Source organism: Rhea pennata, chromosome 2 (genome assembly GCF_028389875.1).
Source record: "Rhea pennata isolate bPtePen1 chromosome 2, bPtePen1.pri, whole genome shotgun sequence".
NCBI classification, from domain to species: Eukaryota; Metazoa; Chordata; class Aves; order Rheiformes; family Rheidae; genus Rhea; species Rhea pennata.
The window spans coordinates 33015750-33030322 of NC_084664.1; the positions used below are offsets into that span (position 1 = coordinate 33015750).

General features: G+C 39.0%; 1 protein-coding gene and 1 long non-coding RNA gene across 5 annotated transcripts in view; both read left to right on the top strand.

Moving 5' to 3' along the window:
• The first annotated feature begins 3806 nt into the window (after window positions 1-3806).
• Window positions 3807-11502, top strand: LOC134136073 (uncharacterized). 4 transcript variants are annotated; one of them, XR_009957421.1, is made up of 4 exons: window positions 3807-4030; window positions 5722-5874; window positions 10993-11210; window positions 11300-11502. It is a non-coding gene; the product is annotated as an uncharacterized LOC134136073 (long non-coding RNA). The 4 variants fall into 4 exon arrangements; XR_009957422.1 differs by lacking the exon at window positions 3807-4030 and adding an exon at window positions 4037-4679; XR_009957423.1 differs by lacking the exon at window positions 3807-4030 and adding an exon at window positions 9719-9774 and having other exon boundaries at window positions 5577-5874.
• A 401-nt stretch (window positions 11503-11903) lies between these two features.
• The window catches only part of LOC134135923 (uncharacterized), a 69340-nt gene continuing 66670 nt past the window's right edge, over window positions 11904-14573 (top strand). The window contains 1 exon segment of the mRNA XM_062567611.1: window positions 11904-11990. Coding sequence (XP_062423595.1) covers window positions 11904-11990 — 87 coding nt within the window.

A 14573-nucleotide genomic window follows, 5' to 3' on the forward strand; every position in this document is an offset into this window, starting at 1 on the left:
CCAGGCCCAGGAGTCTCACCTGGGGTAACAGGGTCAGGACTGCAAAGCACATCATGGTGCATGCCTGTCCTACAGAGTAAATATGGTCCTAGGCAAAATCCTGGCAGATTACAACTGACTGGCACATTTTCTATGCTTTCCAGACCTGCTGTTCTCCCTGCCTGAGGCCACATGCTGTCCCAGAGCCCTAGAGCTAGAGACAGGCTCCTTGCCTAACTCCTTTAATGCAGCTTTCTGTAACAGGCGTTGAAAATCATATCCTCTGTCCACATCTGGTATCCAGTGATTCCCGTAGTGGTCACAGGCTTGGCTGACTGTGTAACTGCAGGACTTGTGTAACTATTTTCTGGTATAGCCTAGCATCACTTTCTCTTTTTCCATCAAGGGACAAGTTTGAACATGCAAGTATTAAATCTGTGGGAAAAGACCATGAGAAAGCTCTTTGTGTCTTTTACATTAATCACCATTACCACCCACATCATTAAAAATATTTCAGAGAACTCTGTGTTAGGTAACACTGGTAAAGATATGAATTCTTAATCTTTCAGTTATCAATAAAGGACAATGTATATACATACATATTATGCTGCTAGTCATGATTTAACAATCTATTTTATCAATATTAAATAAGGCAGGCATCAAAAAAAAAAAAACAATTGGCTTTTCTTTAACTACAATCTCTTGTTATTCTACAAGACAAACAGGCTTAAAAGAGAGAACTTCATAATATTAAGTGCTCTAGAATGAGACTTTTTGCACATGTAAGAACTAGCGCAGAGTATAACTCCAGGCAAGCTTATTTTGATGAAAAGTCTCACAGGTTGCCAACTCAGTTATAAATGATGTGTGACATTGAACTGGTTATTTTTCTTTTTCCTTTTTTTTGTTTTTTTTTTCTCTTGAATTATTATACTGCTTAAGCTGGCATTTGGAATTAAACCAGCAAGGAGAAAAATCTACAAAGGAAGGGGGGAAAATACAATTCAATTGAAAATTTCCATCTGTTTCTAAAACTCTAAAATAAATAAACTTAGGTCCAAATAGTGTTAGAAACCATGTCAACCAAATTTGAAAATACACTAGTAGATATGAAGTTCTCGTTTAAACAAAAATGTCTCTCTACACAAAGCAGAGGCCGAGTATTTAATTCATTTTATTAACCTGATAAAAGACAAAGAAATATGTGCTGCACCCTGTGAGGAAAGACTACCATTGAACACACTTGTTCCACATGCTGGGGATACTTTTGCAGCTACTATCCCCAGCTGGGTGAGAAATAAAGCTACTCTTTCAAAGGAGAGTCAATAATTACCTAGCATGGAGAACAGAGTTGTTTCCTCATTAAAGAGAAATGTCATCATCGAAACTTCCTGTAGAATTTATTCTATTTCCTCAGCTTGGTAACATTGCTGATTAATGATGCTCCCTTTTCCTCAGTTTGTTCTTTATTCTATGATGGAGTATAAAATAGGAACTGAGGAAAAGTGATAATCATATTTGATAGAAAGCCTTTAATACCCGAGAGTCACAGATTAGAGGCTTTTTCGTCTTTTATGATAGACAGATCAGTGGTACACTACAGATTTATACTCCGTTTCCTTTCGTATCTATGAATGACATGAAGATATTTTTGAGTTATATGTAGAGACCTAAGGAACCTAATTCTAGACTTGAAATCTTTTTCAGAGGTGAAACAAGGAGATAATTTGGTTTTGATGATTTTTGTTACTCAGTTCCTCCTTTCTCCCGACACGGTACTCTGCTTTCCTACTTCTCCAGCTCATCTGAATAATAGTATATCTTATAGATTTATCTTTAAGTCTCTATTAAAATGGGAAAAATAATGCTTGGGCCTTATTTTATGGCTTTCTGCTTGTGCCTTTTAATTTTTGACCCATTAGAATTTCCTGGAGTACACTGTCTTCTGCAAGCAGAAGCACTATCTGGTCCAACCACACAGTACTTTCATAAGCAATGCATTAAAATTGTTTATGCAACATCGTTGCATATTGCCATTCAGTTATCTTGTCTTTTGATGTGCATAATGCATTAGAAGATGTTGAGTAAATAATTTCCGCTCTTTGAAGTGCTGGCCTTATTTCCATTCTGCAGATGGAAATCACAGATCATAAAAACAAGCACCTCAGTTACAGTGGATCACAACTCAGAGTATAAATTTACCTGTGTAAGAAATGTGTGATCCTGGGTATTCACAGAGCAGTCCAGATCTGTGGGGAGGTCTCTGGGTGTTTGGAGTGGTGTGCTGGTTAGATACACAGTGTGACCTATAGAGAGTAACTCAAACACACGCGCACACACTCCCACCTTTTATTATTTACAAAAGTGACCTCCTGATCAATGAAGGCAAAGTTCAGCAACACATTTATCAGGTAAGTAAAGGCCTTTAATACCTTAATAGCAACATTACTAATGTTGAAAGCATACTTTATATATATTTTCTAGTCGTAAGTTTTTATAGGTATACAGTGCTGTAAGACCACAGTTTCAGAGGACTCAGCATTCTTGCTGTGCCTTGAGGAAAGAAGAGTTTACCTGCAACATGTATGACAGTAGCCTGATCTGGTTCCTTTTAATGCACGTCATTGCCTTCAGTAGGAGCTGAATCATGTTCCTATAACATGGTCATTTGCCTTGAGAGGCTCACTTACAGCCTCTTAAATTGCCTTTCTGGAAGCTTTCAAATTGTTCAGGCTAAGAGTTTGCCAGATGTTTGAAACTGAGCAAAATTCCTGGCATCATATACCTAGTAGCATCATTAATCCCTGGTGCAAAAAAAGAGTCCAGGAACATGGTGCCAAATCCTTGCTTGGCTCCATTAGATATTTATGTAATGGGTGTGAATGATGGCTTATCAAAACACAAAAATCACTTTTCTTCAACAGATGAATACATAATGCTTTAAGCATTAAAGAAAAAAATAAAATCATGAGTTCTCTTATGTGCCAAATGAAGATTTTTTTTTTCCTCTCAAGTGAATTTCTGAATTAAACTGCAGTCTGTATCTATTGTATGGTCAATAGGTCTGCATGGTCCCAAAGAGTGCCTCTGTATCTACAATCTCTCCCTTGTGATAACTGCCACGATATTATCATTTGCTCCTGCAGCAGCAGGAAATAGTATTCAAATTTTGCCTTTCTGCTTAGCCCACATAGATATTTAGTCAGAGATAATAAGAAAATACTTTGCAATTATGCTAGCTGAGAGTCTATTATCCTTCAAATCCATGGTCTGCACAGAAGAGAAAGCTGAAAAGACTATTTCAGTCATTTAGGGTATATGTTTCTCTGGCACACTCATAATCTGACCCAAGCCATTATTTGGAAGTCATTTGCACTCAATCATTTTGCCTGTTAATGAGGAGTTACTGAATCCTCCAAGCATTAATCCCATTTAGGAAAACACAAAGGCAATCTGTACCCTGTATCAAGCAATTATGATTGCACTGAGCTTGAGGAATTCAGTCATTTGTTGGAGGTTGTTTTTCCCACAACAGACCCTCTAAATAGAATTACCAAGTCTTTCAAATGTTAATTTGTTAAGAAAAATATAATAGCTAATAAAGACAATTAGGTTTGTATTGTAAATACTGGACTACAGGACTAAAGCTGTCATGGCTTGTAAGGAAAGCGTGGCAGAATATGTACTAGTAAGGGTGGAAACTATCTTCCTGCCTTAATATAGAGCATGCAGATACTAACGGCTGTCCCAAAAATAGATTTTATCAATGTAACACAGGGCTGGAGAAAGCCAGGTCTGAACCGAATATTCTCTTCCACAGAGAAGCGGGCTAGGCATGTAGTACTGTATGTCTGAGCCTGCAAATGAAAGACATCACTAATACGACACTCCTGGAAAAAAGCAGAAGTCATTCAGAGATGTGCTAGCACACAGCGCTGGCCGTGCCTCAGCCGCTGCTCTCAGCTGGAGCACTTCGTCCGCATCTGGGTCCTGGACTTCATGAAATATGTAGATGGCTCAGAGGCAGTCCAGAGGAGAGCAGCACAGATAAGTTTAGAAAACATTATGTATGAGGAGTATTCTAGAAAAGAGAAGCCTGAAAGGCAGTGGTGGGCAGGGTAGGACACTGATATGTGAATGCTGATAGGTATTTGATATGTGAAAGTTGCTGTGAGGAAGATCAGTTATTCTTTTCCACTAAGACAGAAGAAGAAAAAAATCACTTTTTTTAAACTAAAAAGATATTTGTGATAGAATTTTTTCAAAAGCCCTAGCTATAAAAGTAGCCAAGAGTGAAAGAAGTAACCAAACAACTTTGGGAAACCTCCTTCACTGGGTGTTTTTACCAATTGGTTGAAGACACATTTGGAAGGATGTTCTAAATATATTTTACCTAAGTCCAGAAAGAAATTATATGATCTATTAAAGGTTCTCCTAGCTCTGTCTTCAGAACAAAATTGGACAAAAATATTTTTAATTAATCTCTTTCACTTCTGAATATTACAGAAAAATCCTACCCTGAATTTTCATTCTTTTATTAAATTGATCTCATGCAGTTACTTTCTTTTTAACAAGCAATTTATTCCCCAAGACAAAAGCTCATAGGAAAACTAAACAAAACAGAGAAACCCTTAAAATCATTCAGGAGCAAATTCAGATGTATGTCTAGATCTAATTTTAGGGTCTCGGTGTCTCAGGAGGTATGGATAACCACAAGGGTTTTTTTTTTGGGGGGGGGGGGGATGGGGGAAAGGGAGGAGCTGTTTGTTTGCTTTTTTTCCATCAGCATCTGGATGGGTATTTGTAACACATCAAAATGTCAGGGCAATTATTCATGATTCAGCTGGCAGCTGGATTACTGCAATGCACTGTGCGTAGGGCTGCCTGTCCATCCAGGTCACTCTGGCTTCAGCCAGTGCAGCGTGCTCTACTGGGTTTGGCCCCGAGTGCCAAATAGTGTTATCTCTCTCCTCCTTCCTCTTTTTCTCCCTATATTCTGCTATTATACACCATACAAGCTGATCTCCCTCTACTCTGTAACTATATATATTCAGGGTCTCAGCTAGTTCAAAGATTTACTTTTCTGAAACTCTCAGCTGTCCGATTTAAGGAGCTATTCCTGACAGAGACTATGTATATTTGCACCAAAAAGCATAACTAAAAGCACAGAGCTTAGGTTTTTGCTTCTGAGTTCAGGGTTGTCAAAATTTATCCAGGACGAAAAAAATGAAAGCTACTTTTCCTTTAAGAAAAAAAAGTGATTGTAGATTTTGATTTATTTCCTTTTACTATTTTTCATTCAGAAGACAAACATGGTTTATATAAACGTAGAGTAGAGGTAAAATGTAATACAATGCTTATAAGTCATGGAGTCCTCGATGTCTACAAGTTCATACTCACATTCATAATTTGTCTAGCATGGCTGCGTTACCAGAAAAGCTGTTTGCTTGTCCTTAGGGTGTGCAAAACTGGACAGAAGATTTCCAGTGCTTAGTGTTTCTATTTCATCCAGAAATACTGTGAGAAAAGTTCACCACTGTTTCAACACTTCCTCTTTCAATTTCACTTGGAACCGAGGAGCACAGAGAAGTGAGCAAATGAAAAAATTGGCAATAGAAGGGCAGATACCTGAATTGCTTTAATTATTGGAAAATCACGTTTTATTTTGTTTGCTTGTTTTTTTTCCTCTCCACGTTAGGCATTGTAGGAACCTAGTTCAATGGAGTCATATTTGTATTTCAGCTCTGTTACAGTCGGAGAGAGGCAGAGACATCTGAGGAGAAAACAGTGCCTGCTATGGTAAGGAACTACAAAAGGGAAGGAGGTGCCTCAGTCTCTCCAGGAACTGTAGAGGAACATCTACCCAGTGTCTAACCTTCAGGCAGACAAAGCAAGGTAAGGTGAATCCCATTCCTTCTAGTCATCCTGAAACACCCCTAACTGAGACTCTTATAGGATGGAGAGATTAGGGAAAAAATGCTGGAAACCACGAGACTGTGAAGCCCACCGCATAACTTCATGTATATCCAGTATTAGGTTGTGTTAGCAGAAGACAACCAAACAGAGCACAGCAGACTCACTAGACTCCTAAAACAAAAACTACGAGCGCATGTTGTGAAAATTCAAGGCAATTGTGAAAGCTGCACTACAAATTAACCATATTTAAATCACCCCTCCCTGTTTTTCTAATCGCTTTAGAGTTCTCAGATATTTTTTAAGCTCTTCAGCCTTTTCCAAGTCTTACTTTATATCTAGGCAAAGCAGAAAGACTGCTAAAGTAACACACACTTATTTCAAACATCAGCGACAAAAGATCAGCTCACTGCAGGTTGTGTCAGACTTCATATCGCTCTTCCTGAGCAAGAGCAACAGGATGAGACAAAAAAGACTAGACATGTGGCATGAGACTGTTTTAATGACCACAAATAAACAAATGAAGAAAGACAATTGTTGGATGCAGGTGTCCTCCACCTCAGCAGCAAGGCTGAGCAGGAAGTGCTGAGATACGTGCATGGAGCAAGTCCCCAATTACTTAATTAGCTCTGACCTCCAGCCGAGTGAGCTAGCTCCAGTTACTGCTGGATGTAGCTCACATGCACAACTTGTGCTCGCTTGCTCGCTCTCTCCTTTTTTTTTTTTTTTTGATTTTTTTTAATTCACTGCTCTCACAGACTTGGTGTCTGCTTACAGAACTCGCTCTGAACTCCAAGGGCATGACCAGGGTCCACCTTCTCCATCTTTCCTCTGGTGGCTCAGCACCAACTCTGAGCAGTACTGAGAGGACTGGGGGAGAGCAGAAGTTCACATGGACAACCCCATGGGCAGCAGAGGAGCCCACGCCTTTCTCCCCTTAGGGCAGCTGATGTCAGCTCAGCTGTGCTTGCTCTAGCAGCTACCCACTAGTCTGAGTAGGAAGAGCAACATCTGAGCTAAATGAAAGTAGCTCTAAAATGAGGAAGGAAATAAATTAGGTCTTTTTACTTTCCTAAGAGTGTGTGGGGGCCAAGAAAAGGGCTGACCCCACATTTAGGCATTACTCAGGATGAGAAAGTTAGTAGATACAAACATCTGTAAAATTATAACTCACTACAATATCAGGTCTTCTTACCAGCACTGCTTTTCTCTGTGTACTATGAAAATAAATTGGCATGTGTGCAGGACTGATTGCTACTTTTGGTTATATTAGGGCTCCTACTGCCAGTCTACATGGCAGCCTATAAACTTAATTAAATTAATCATCTATGAACAGTCATTTTTACTATCTTTCCCTGTGTATATTCTAAGGCATATCCTCCTGTTGTTCATGTCAGATTTTTATTCATCAAGTAAGGTATGTACAGTGCTGCTGTCACTAGTTTGATGTGGTTATATACTTCAGCTATGCATCATATGCAAATACCATGGAATGAAGATATGAAATACATACGCATATTTATACAGGTGCTTTTTGCTGAGATAAGATAGTTTGCTATCTCTTCCTAATACTACTATCTAAGATAAATAGAGTTAACTTTATAATGGTATACTCCATTATCCATTAGTATAATACATGCTCGAGAGGCAGATCTAACAGCTGACTTCCATCCCACCAGAGCTGCTGCATTCAGCAACCTGAGTTGATTCAGCCATGATTTTTGGCATCATTCCCTCCACTCCCCCACCAACACTTTTCCAACCTTTGGAATAAGGATTTGGCTCTGCATAATAATATACCTATATTATTATTCACAAAATATTTTGAACTGCAAGTCACTACTATGCTCTGTTAGCCAGCTTCTAAACAACCACTCAAATGCAATTCTAGAGATACTACCTCTGGCAGAGAAATTGTGATTGACACTTGCCCTTCAATGTTCAAGAAAAAAGTTCTCTCCTGTTTGGCTGTGCTTCTACTTCCATGCAAAAGGCATTTTCAGCTGACAGTCTTTGTTAACATTCCTGCGATAAGTAATAATACAGTGCAGTGACTAACACAGGGATCTGATGCAGCTGTCATTCACTGTAGGACAACAACCAACGCCACCGGTTAGACTTTGGTTAGACAAGGAGCTATTCCAGTTTTGCTGACGTCAATGGGAAGATCACCTCTCATGGCTGGGCCCACATCCTTGAGCAGTCCTCGGCCTGTCCTCTGGCTCTGAAGCTAAGCAATGTGGCCCAGCTTGTGTCGATGTGTCTCCGTGCTTTCCCCACACCCAGAGCAGGGCAATGGCTTCTGAATGGTCAATAGAAAATGTCCCTTGTCCCACACCTGGGCCAGGAGCTGTGCCTGGGCCTTGCTGGGAGACTTAGCATGAGCGAAAGAGGTGCCAGGGACTGTGCAAAGGGTTGAACAGTTAGGATGATCCTGGACTAGAACGTGACTTTGTGTTCTGAATCTGATTCAGTTACTGGTAAAGACATAGCTGGTGAGAGCTAGATTAGACCCAGAGGTGGGTGTAGTTTCCCAGAGAAAGCCAAAGCATGTGATAAACATTTTTGTTTAAATAACATGCTGAACAGAATTACATCTATCCAACAACATTAAAATGACACTACTATTTCTGCTAGTCTCTACAGACAACATAGTTCTGGGCTGTTCTTTCTCTAAAATAACACAAGGACAAATTTTGAAAATATGTAGCTTGCATAGCTGCTAAAAGAAATACTTTCATTTGCAGGTCCTTTAAAAGAAGGATGTAAAAAATTCACATAGCTAACCACAGTAACTAAAGAGATATATTTTAAATTCATGTTTATTAATTTTCAGGGCTGATAATTCAGCTTTCATTGCAAAATCAAGTAAGTCTGTAAAGAACTAGTGCAGAATGAGTAGAAAAATGTCAGAGCAGATACATGCCATGAAAACAAGTTGGAAAAAACAGATTGTAGTTGATAATAGGAAATGGTCATATCAAAACAAACTATCTGAGACAGTAATTGGATGATCTAAATTTTAAGAAACTAGAGTAAGTGTAAAGCAAGTCACTGCCTTTCAAATTATGCACGATCTTAGAGACTAGCTCAGAGGCATTTTTGTCTTGTCATTGTAGTCACAGAAGGTGGTGTCTCACATGATAGAGTGATAACTATATTTCTGTCAAGAGATTATATTTATTAATGACTTGAAAATAATGTTTTGCTTATAATTTTTTAAAACTATTCATACTTCTATGGAAGTGATTGAGGACAAGCAAGCACAGACCACCCTGCAGTCTGCAAAAGCAGAATAGGAGGTGGCCCCAGCTCCAAGTCGCTCACTGTCTAAACAGGCAAGAGGAACATGTGGGAAGAGAACAGACATGATGCATGAGTGGAATAAAGCTTGCCATAGTAGCAAACACCACTGTTTTTCCATGCTTTTCCTTGAGTTGGAAGGGTTACACCAAGCAGGATAAGTGCAATGAAAGAGAAAATGAAAAATGGATATAGGGCATATGGAAGTACAGTGGGGAAAAGGCAAATAAGTGAGGGAAAGGAGTCTACTCCTACAAAGAACCAGCAAATTCTAGCTAGTCTCAGGTGAAGAAAGTTACCTGAGGAAAAAAAAAATTATAACAAGAGCTGTCCTCATCTCCATGTGACACTGAGAAACAGCAAATGCCTGCAGTCCCTAAGCAGAGAGCAGGGACATTGCTGCATTAGCACAGTGATTAACAAGACCCACACAAAAAAGGGGTGCCAGGAGCATTCACAGGTAGGGCGTGCAGCTGCAAACAAGAAATCCTGCAGACCAAAGTGAATTGTAAATCCTTTGTAGGAGAAGAATTTGTCTGTGATCCACAGCCTGGGCATCTCTCTCAAGTATGTAGTTTGGTAAGTATGTAAGCAAGTATGGGCCTTCTGTAGTTTATTCTGAAGAAATGAGCTGGCCTTGCTTTCTTTTTCCCTTGTTTTTATTCAGTGTGGTTGAGAAGTTGGGGTACCTATAGTGTGATATGACCATGCAGCTGATTAATGGCTAGAGTGGGGATAAAGGAAACTTGGATTGGGTAATTTTTTTAGTTTATGGAAGTTTAACCTGCACATCTTATACATTCCAGAAAATGAACTAAAACCTTACTGCAGGTATGTTTGTCATACTGATACTGTGCTTCACATTAAAATAAGGCAGTCATGGCAGTTCTTCTCTGTCTGGCTGTGCCTTAAAGGAAAGTTACGGCTCTCACAGCATTTTGTGGAGAGCTCCGTCAGCTGTGTGGGTAATGGTGTGCTAAACCCACGTAGATCCCTTCCCACGGCTGCTTGTCCCTTCATAGGAACATCTGGTTCCCAGGGCTTGGGTGCAAGCACAGAGTCAAGCGAGCAGTTCTGTCAAAACAGAGGTACTTTAGAAAAAGCCCCAAAGTAGATCTTTTAGGGAGCTGTGAAACTTAATAATAATAATAATAATAAAAAAGCAAATACTTAACTAAAATACATCTGACTGATGGAAGTTGTTTCAACAGTAAAATGTTTTACTGAATTAGAGCCTCTGAGTATTGAGATTTTGCCTGCAAAAGGACTTGGGAACTACCCCCTGAAAGTCAGAAATTAGCAAGCACTATACACAGTCTATTATAGATTTGTAATAAAATCATTATTTGCAGTAAAGTAAAATGACAAATAAACTAACAAAAAAATGTTGGACTACAGTGTCAGTTTATAAAGGGTGAAATGGGGAAATGATCGTGTATGGTACAAAAGGAAATGTAAATAGATTCTGAGACAAATCCTGGAACATTTGGTATATGAAGATTTTTCAAATACTGAGATAGAAATAACTATTGGAATGGATACTATAAATCACTGTAGCTTATTGTGATTCTAACAAATTGAGGAACTACTTCAAAGGTCGTATTTATATTCTGAAATTCAGGAAAATGTACCCTCAGTAAATCAGAATAGGAAGACAGTCTTTAAAGAGGAAGTGGCCACTTCTTGCAAATTGCCAGATTTTTAGCTTCCTTTTTATAATGAGCTCCTTCTAGCAATCTTACAAGTGCAGAATAGAAGTGTGATTTCCTGTAATCTACATTTTTTTTCTCTCTTCAGATTGAATCGACCACAACTGATTAAAGTTCTTGTTCTACTTTCATTGCTAATGCTGGAGAAAAACAAAAAAAATAGTGTCAGTTCCTTCTATTCCACATATGACTGCATTGGAAATATTTTTGGAGTAGAGTCATCATTTGACTCCAAATAACAAAAAAATATTTATTCTGCCTTTGGGCATAATATAATCTAAAGAGAGACAAGTGAGATTTCAAAAGGTAAGGTTTTTCCTTCTCCCAAATTTCTGCTTCTAATAAACACAGTGTGAAAATTCCTTTCATTTCCCCTCCTCTCCTTTTTCTCTCAGTACAGGAACTTTAAATGCTATACCAAAATTGAAGAAGAAGCTGCTTGCTATCAGCCTCTGCAGAGCACTGCCACTACCTCTAAGAACATTACCATGTTTATCACACTTGGCAGATTGCTCCTGTCACCACTGGATGCTGTTCACCTTCATTTTAATGTGTTCTTTGCACTCTGCTCTAAATAAACAATACTGCTGGTTTGTGATGTCTGCTTTTCTCGTTAAGACACAAATGCCCCAATTTCACATCAGCAGAAATGCTGATGAGATACCTTTTCCAAACGCGTCTCTGTTTATCGCAGGGATTATCACATTTTCAAGAAGCATATTTTTTTTCTCAAAATTGCAGCAGAAAGTTTGTCTGATGGAATTTACTGATCTAAAATATTTAGCAAAATAGCAAGGCAGAAAGTCCTTTAGCGCTTGTCACTTAGGTGTGGGTTTGCTTGTGGTTTCCCAGTGTACTCATTAACTGGAGGTAATATTTACAGAACAGCCCCGAAACTAATGGGAATAACATTTCTTATGGAGGAACTAAATATTTAGCACTCATAGAGGAGCTGCCTGAATTCCCTGTACCTTCCTCCTCTCTGTACATCATTAGATGATGTTTCCAGCTGAGGCAGACCAAGCCACCAATGTTACATCTCCCAGTGAGCTGGTGACTTTTTGTGGCTTTTTAGTGAAGATTCGGGTGATAGGCGCTTGCTCCTCATAAATTTGGTCTTGTGGGCAGGAGAAGGGAAACATTCTCCCACAGTTTACTGAGAAAAAATAACGGGGCACAAGTACCCCCTGGGAGCAAGGGGTGCAGGTGCAAATGCAGTGTTTGCTGCAGGGGTGCCCAGCTGCCTCCGCGTGCAGGGCCGCACGGTTACTTACAGCAAACCCAGGGCTGTGCTGCTTGGTGTTAAGCCAGGGTTTTCTATAGAGCACCGGTTTACAGACTGGCTCAGTTTGGTGCTCTCCAAAGGGAGATAATCTGCTCTCTCTGAGTCCTGCCAGTACTGATAAGCTAGTGCAGGACAAGTGTATGCTGTAACTCAATAACTCGGGAGCAGCTTTGTAGATAAATGGTCTGAGACAAATCTGCAAATGAAACACCACTCCTTTTCTTTTAAGGAAAGGAGAATTGCTTCCCTTTCCTACACACCTTCTCCTTAGCTGGCAGCCAGGTCTCTGTCTTGCTGAAAAAGATGCATCTTGTGACTCACATGTGTCTTGACTCCCTCGGACCAGTCTCATGAGATGTCAAGTAAGAGCCTGGCAGGAAGAACAAGACCTATTTTGTCTTCTTATTCCAAGAAGCTGATATATACAATAACATACTATCAGACTGTACAATTTGCCTTTGATTTGATCTTGCTTTTGGCTTCTAATTCTTCCTATCCAGCTTCTAAACCTTGGATGTTGTTTCAAGACATATTTTCTGCTTACACACCTTATAGCAGTAGTAGATAGTTACATAACTTAAAAGTATACAGAAATTACATCGGAAATAAATATATTATGAAGATTTGGGGACAAATCAATTTTGGCAATAGTTTTCAGACTTCTGCTTAAAATGCAAACTAGATCTACCATGAAACTCAAGAAAAGTTTGATTAATTGCTCTTCTTGCTTACTTAACCTGTCTCTTATTACATATCTCTGTGTGCCTTTGCTTTTTCTGGTGCTGATCAGAAGCAGAAGTACAATACTGATGCATTGAAATAAATGTTACTCTGAAACTCTTTTTTGCATTTTAATACGAATAAGGAAGTACCAGAAATTTCATTTGAAAGCCAGCTGTTGCAAAATTTCTAACACAATTTTGCAGACCAAGGACATTAAAATACAGAAGTTACAGATGAAGAGCTATTGTTTAGGTGCTTATTCCAGCACAGGGCTTATAAAATATCCAGTCATGGATAATGTAATTTGAGGCTTAAGTTTTTAGAAGTTTAACTTAATCTCTGCAAGCTTTTCCAAACATAGATTTCAAATCATTCCTTGTTTCTGAAAATCATAGGTGTTGAAGACAGGATCTCTCCCTCAAATAACTATGAGTGGCTATCTGTCATCTCCATAATCCATGAATATTTGGAATAATCATTAGCCATGTTAGTGTAATCACAGTGAAATTTCTTTAACACAGAATTTTGATCCAAAATGTGAATTTTATGTTGCACTTCCATCAAACACTATGAAATAAAAGGCAGTAAACAAGTTTAGTATTTCAAGCAATTTCAACACATTGCTGCTACCACAAAAAAAAGATATTTGTACTAATGTGCTAATGAGTAACAGATACATGCTCTCTGTTACTGTATATCTTTAAAAAACCCTACTAATGCAAATTGCTTTTATCATAATAGGAGTAAAATATCATAATTTCCTTAGAATTATGTTTAGCAAAACTAGCATAATATTATTATTGCTTGCGTGACAAAGTTTGCTACCCTTTACTGTATAAATAATATATTTAAGATAAAATTATCTGGATACCCAGCACTGTGAAGAAATTGCAGCAAATTATTGCAGTGTTTACAGTGGCATTTTGTTGATCGTTTCTTGGTTCAAATGAGTAATAGTGTCTTACTTTTTATTTCCAAAATACATAGATTTTGTTTTGTTGCTGTGATTAATTCTAAGCAGAACTACAGTGCCACTTGTTGAGTAATTTCTAGCCTGGCCCTAGAGCACCAGTGGATAATTCTGTTTTGGATCCCACAGAGCCATAGTGCTGTAGCCTGAATAAACCACTCAGTATTGGTGGCATTTTGGTCCTGGGGCTGTGGTGAACAGTAAGTTCCTTCTGTATATGAATGGCTTTAGAGAGGTTAGTCTTCATATACACTGTTGTAGATGATTCCTGAATTAGGTCTTTCATGGCAAAGGTCTGTTGAATTAGGTCTTTCATGGCAAAGGGCTGAATAGCTAAGAAATGAGGGAATAAGGACACAACCTACAGGTCATTGTAATTTGTATTTCTTGTAGATTCTGCTTTCATATATCAAAAAAGTGAACTCTTTCAGTCCACATCTCTTCTACAGTATTTTCTTGGGAAGTGTGGGTTAGAGGAGTGGACAGTGAGGTGGACTGAGAACTGGCTGAAAGGCAGAGCTCAGGCGGTTGTCATCAGTGGTGTGGAGTCTAGTTGGAGGCCTGTGGCTAGTGGCGTCCCCCAGGGCTCAGTACTGGCTCCCATCCTGTTCAAGTTCTTCATCAATGGCCTGATGAGGGGACAGAGTGCCTCCTCAGCAGGTTTGCCGATGATACCAAGCTGGGAGGAGTG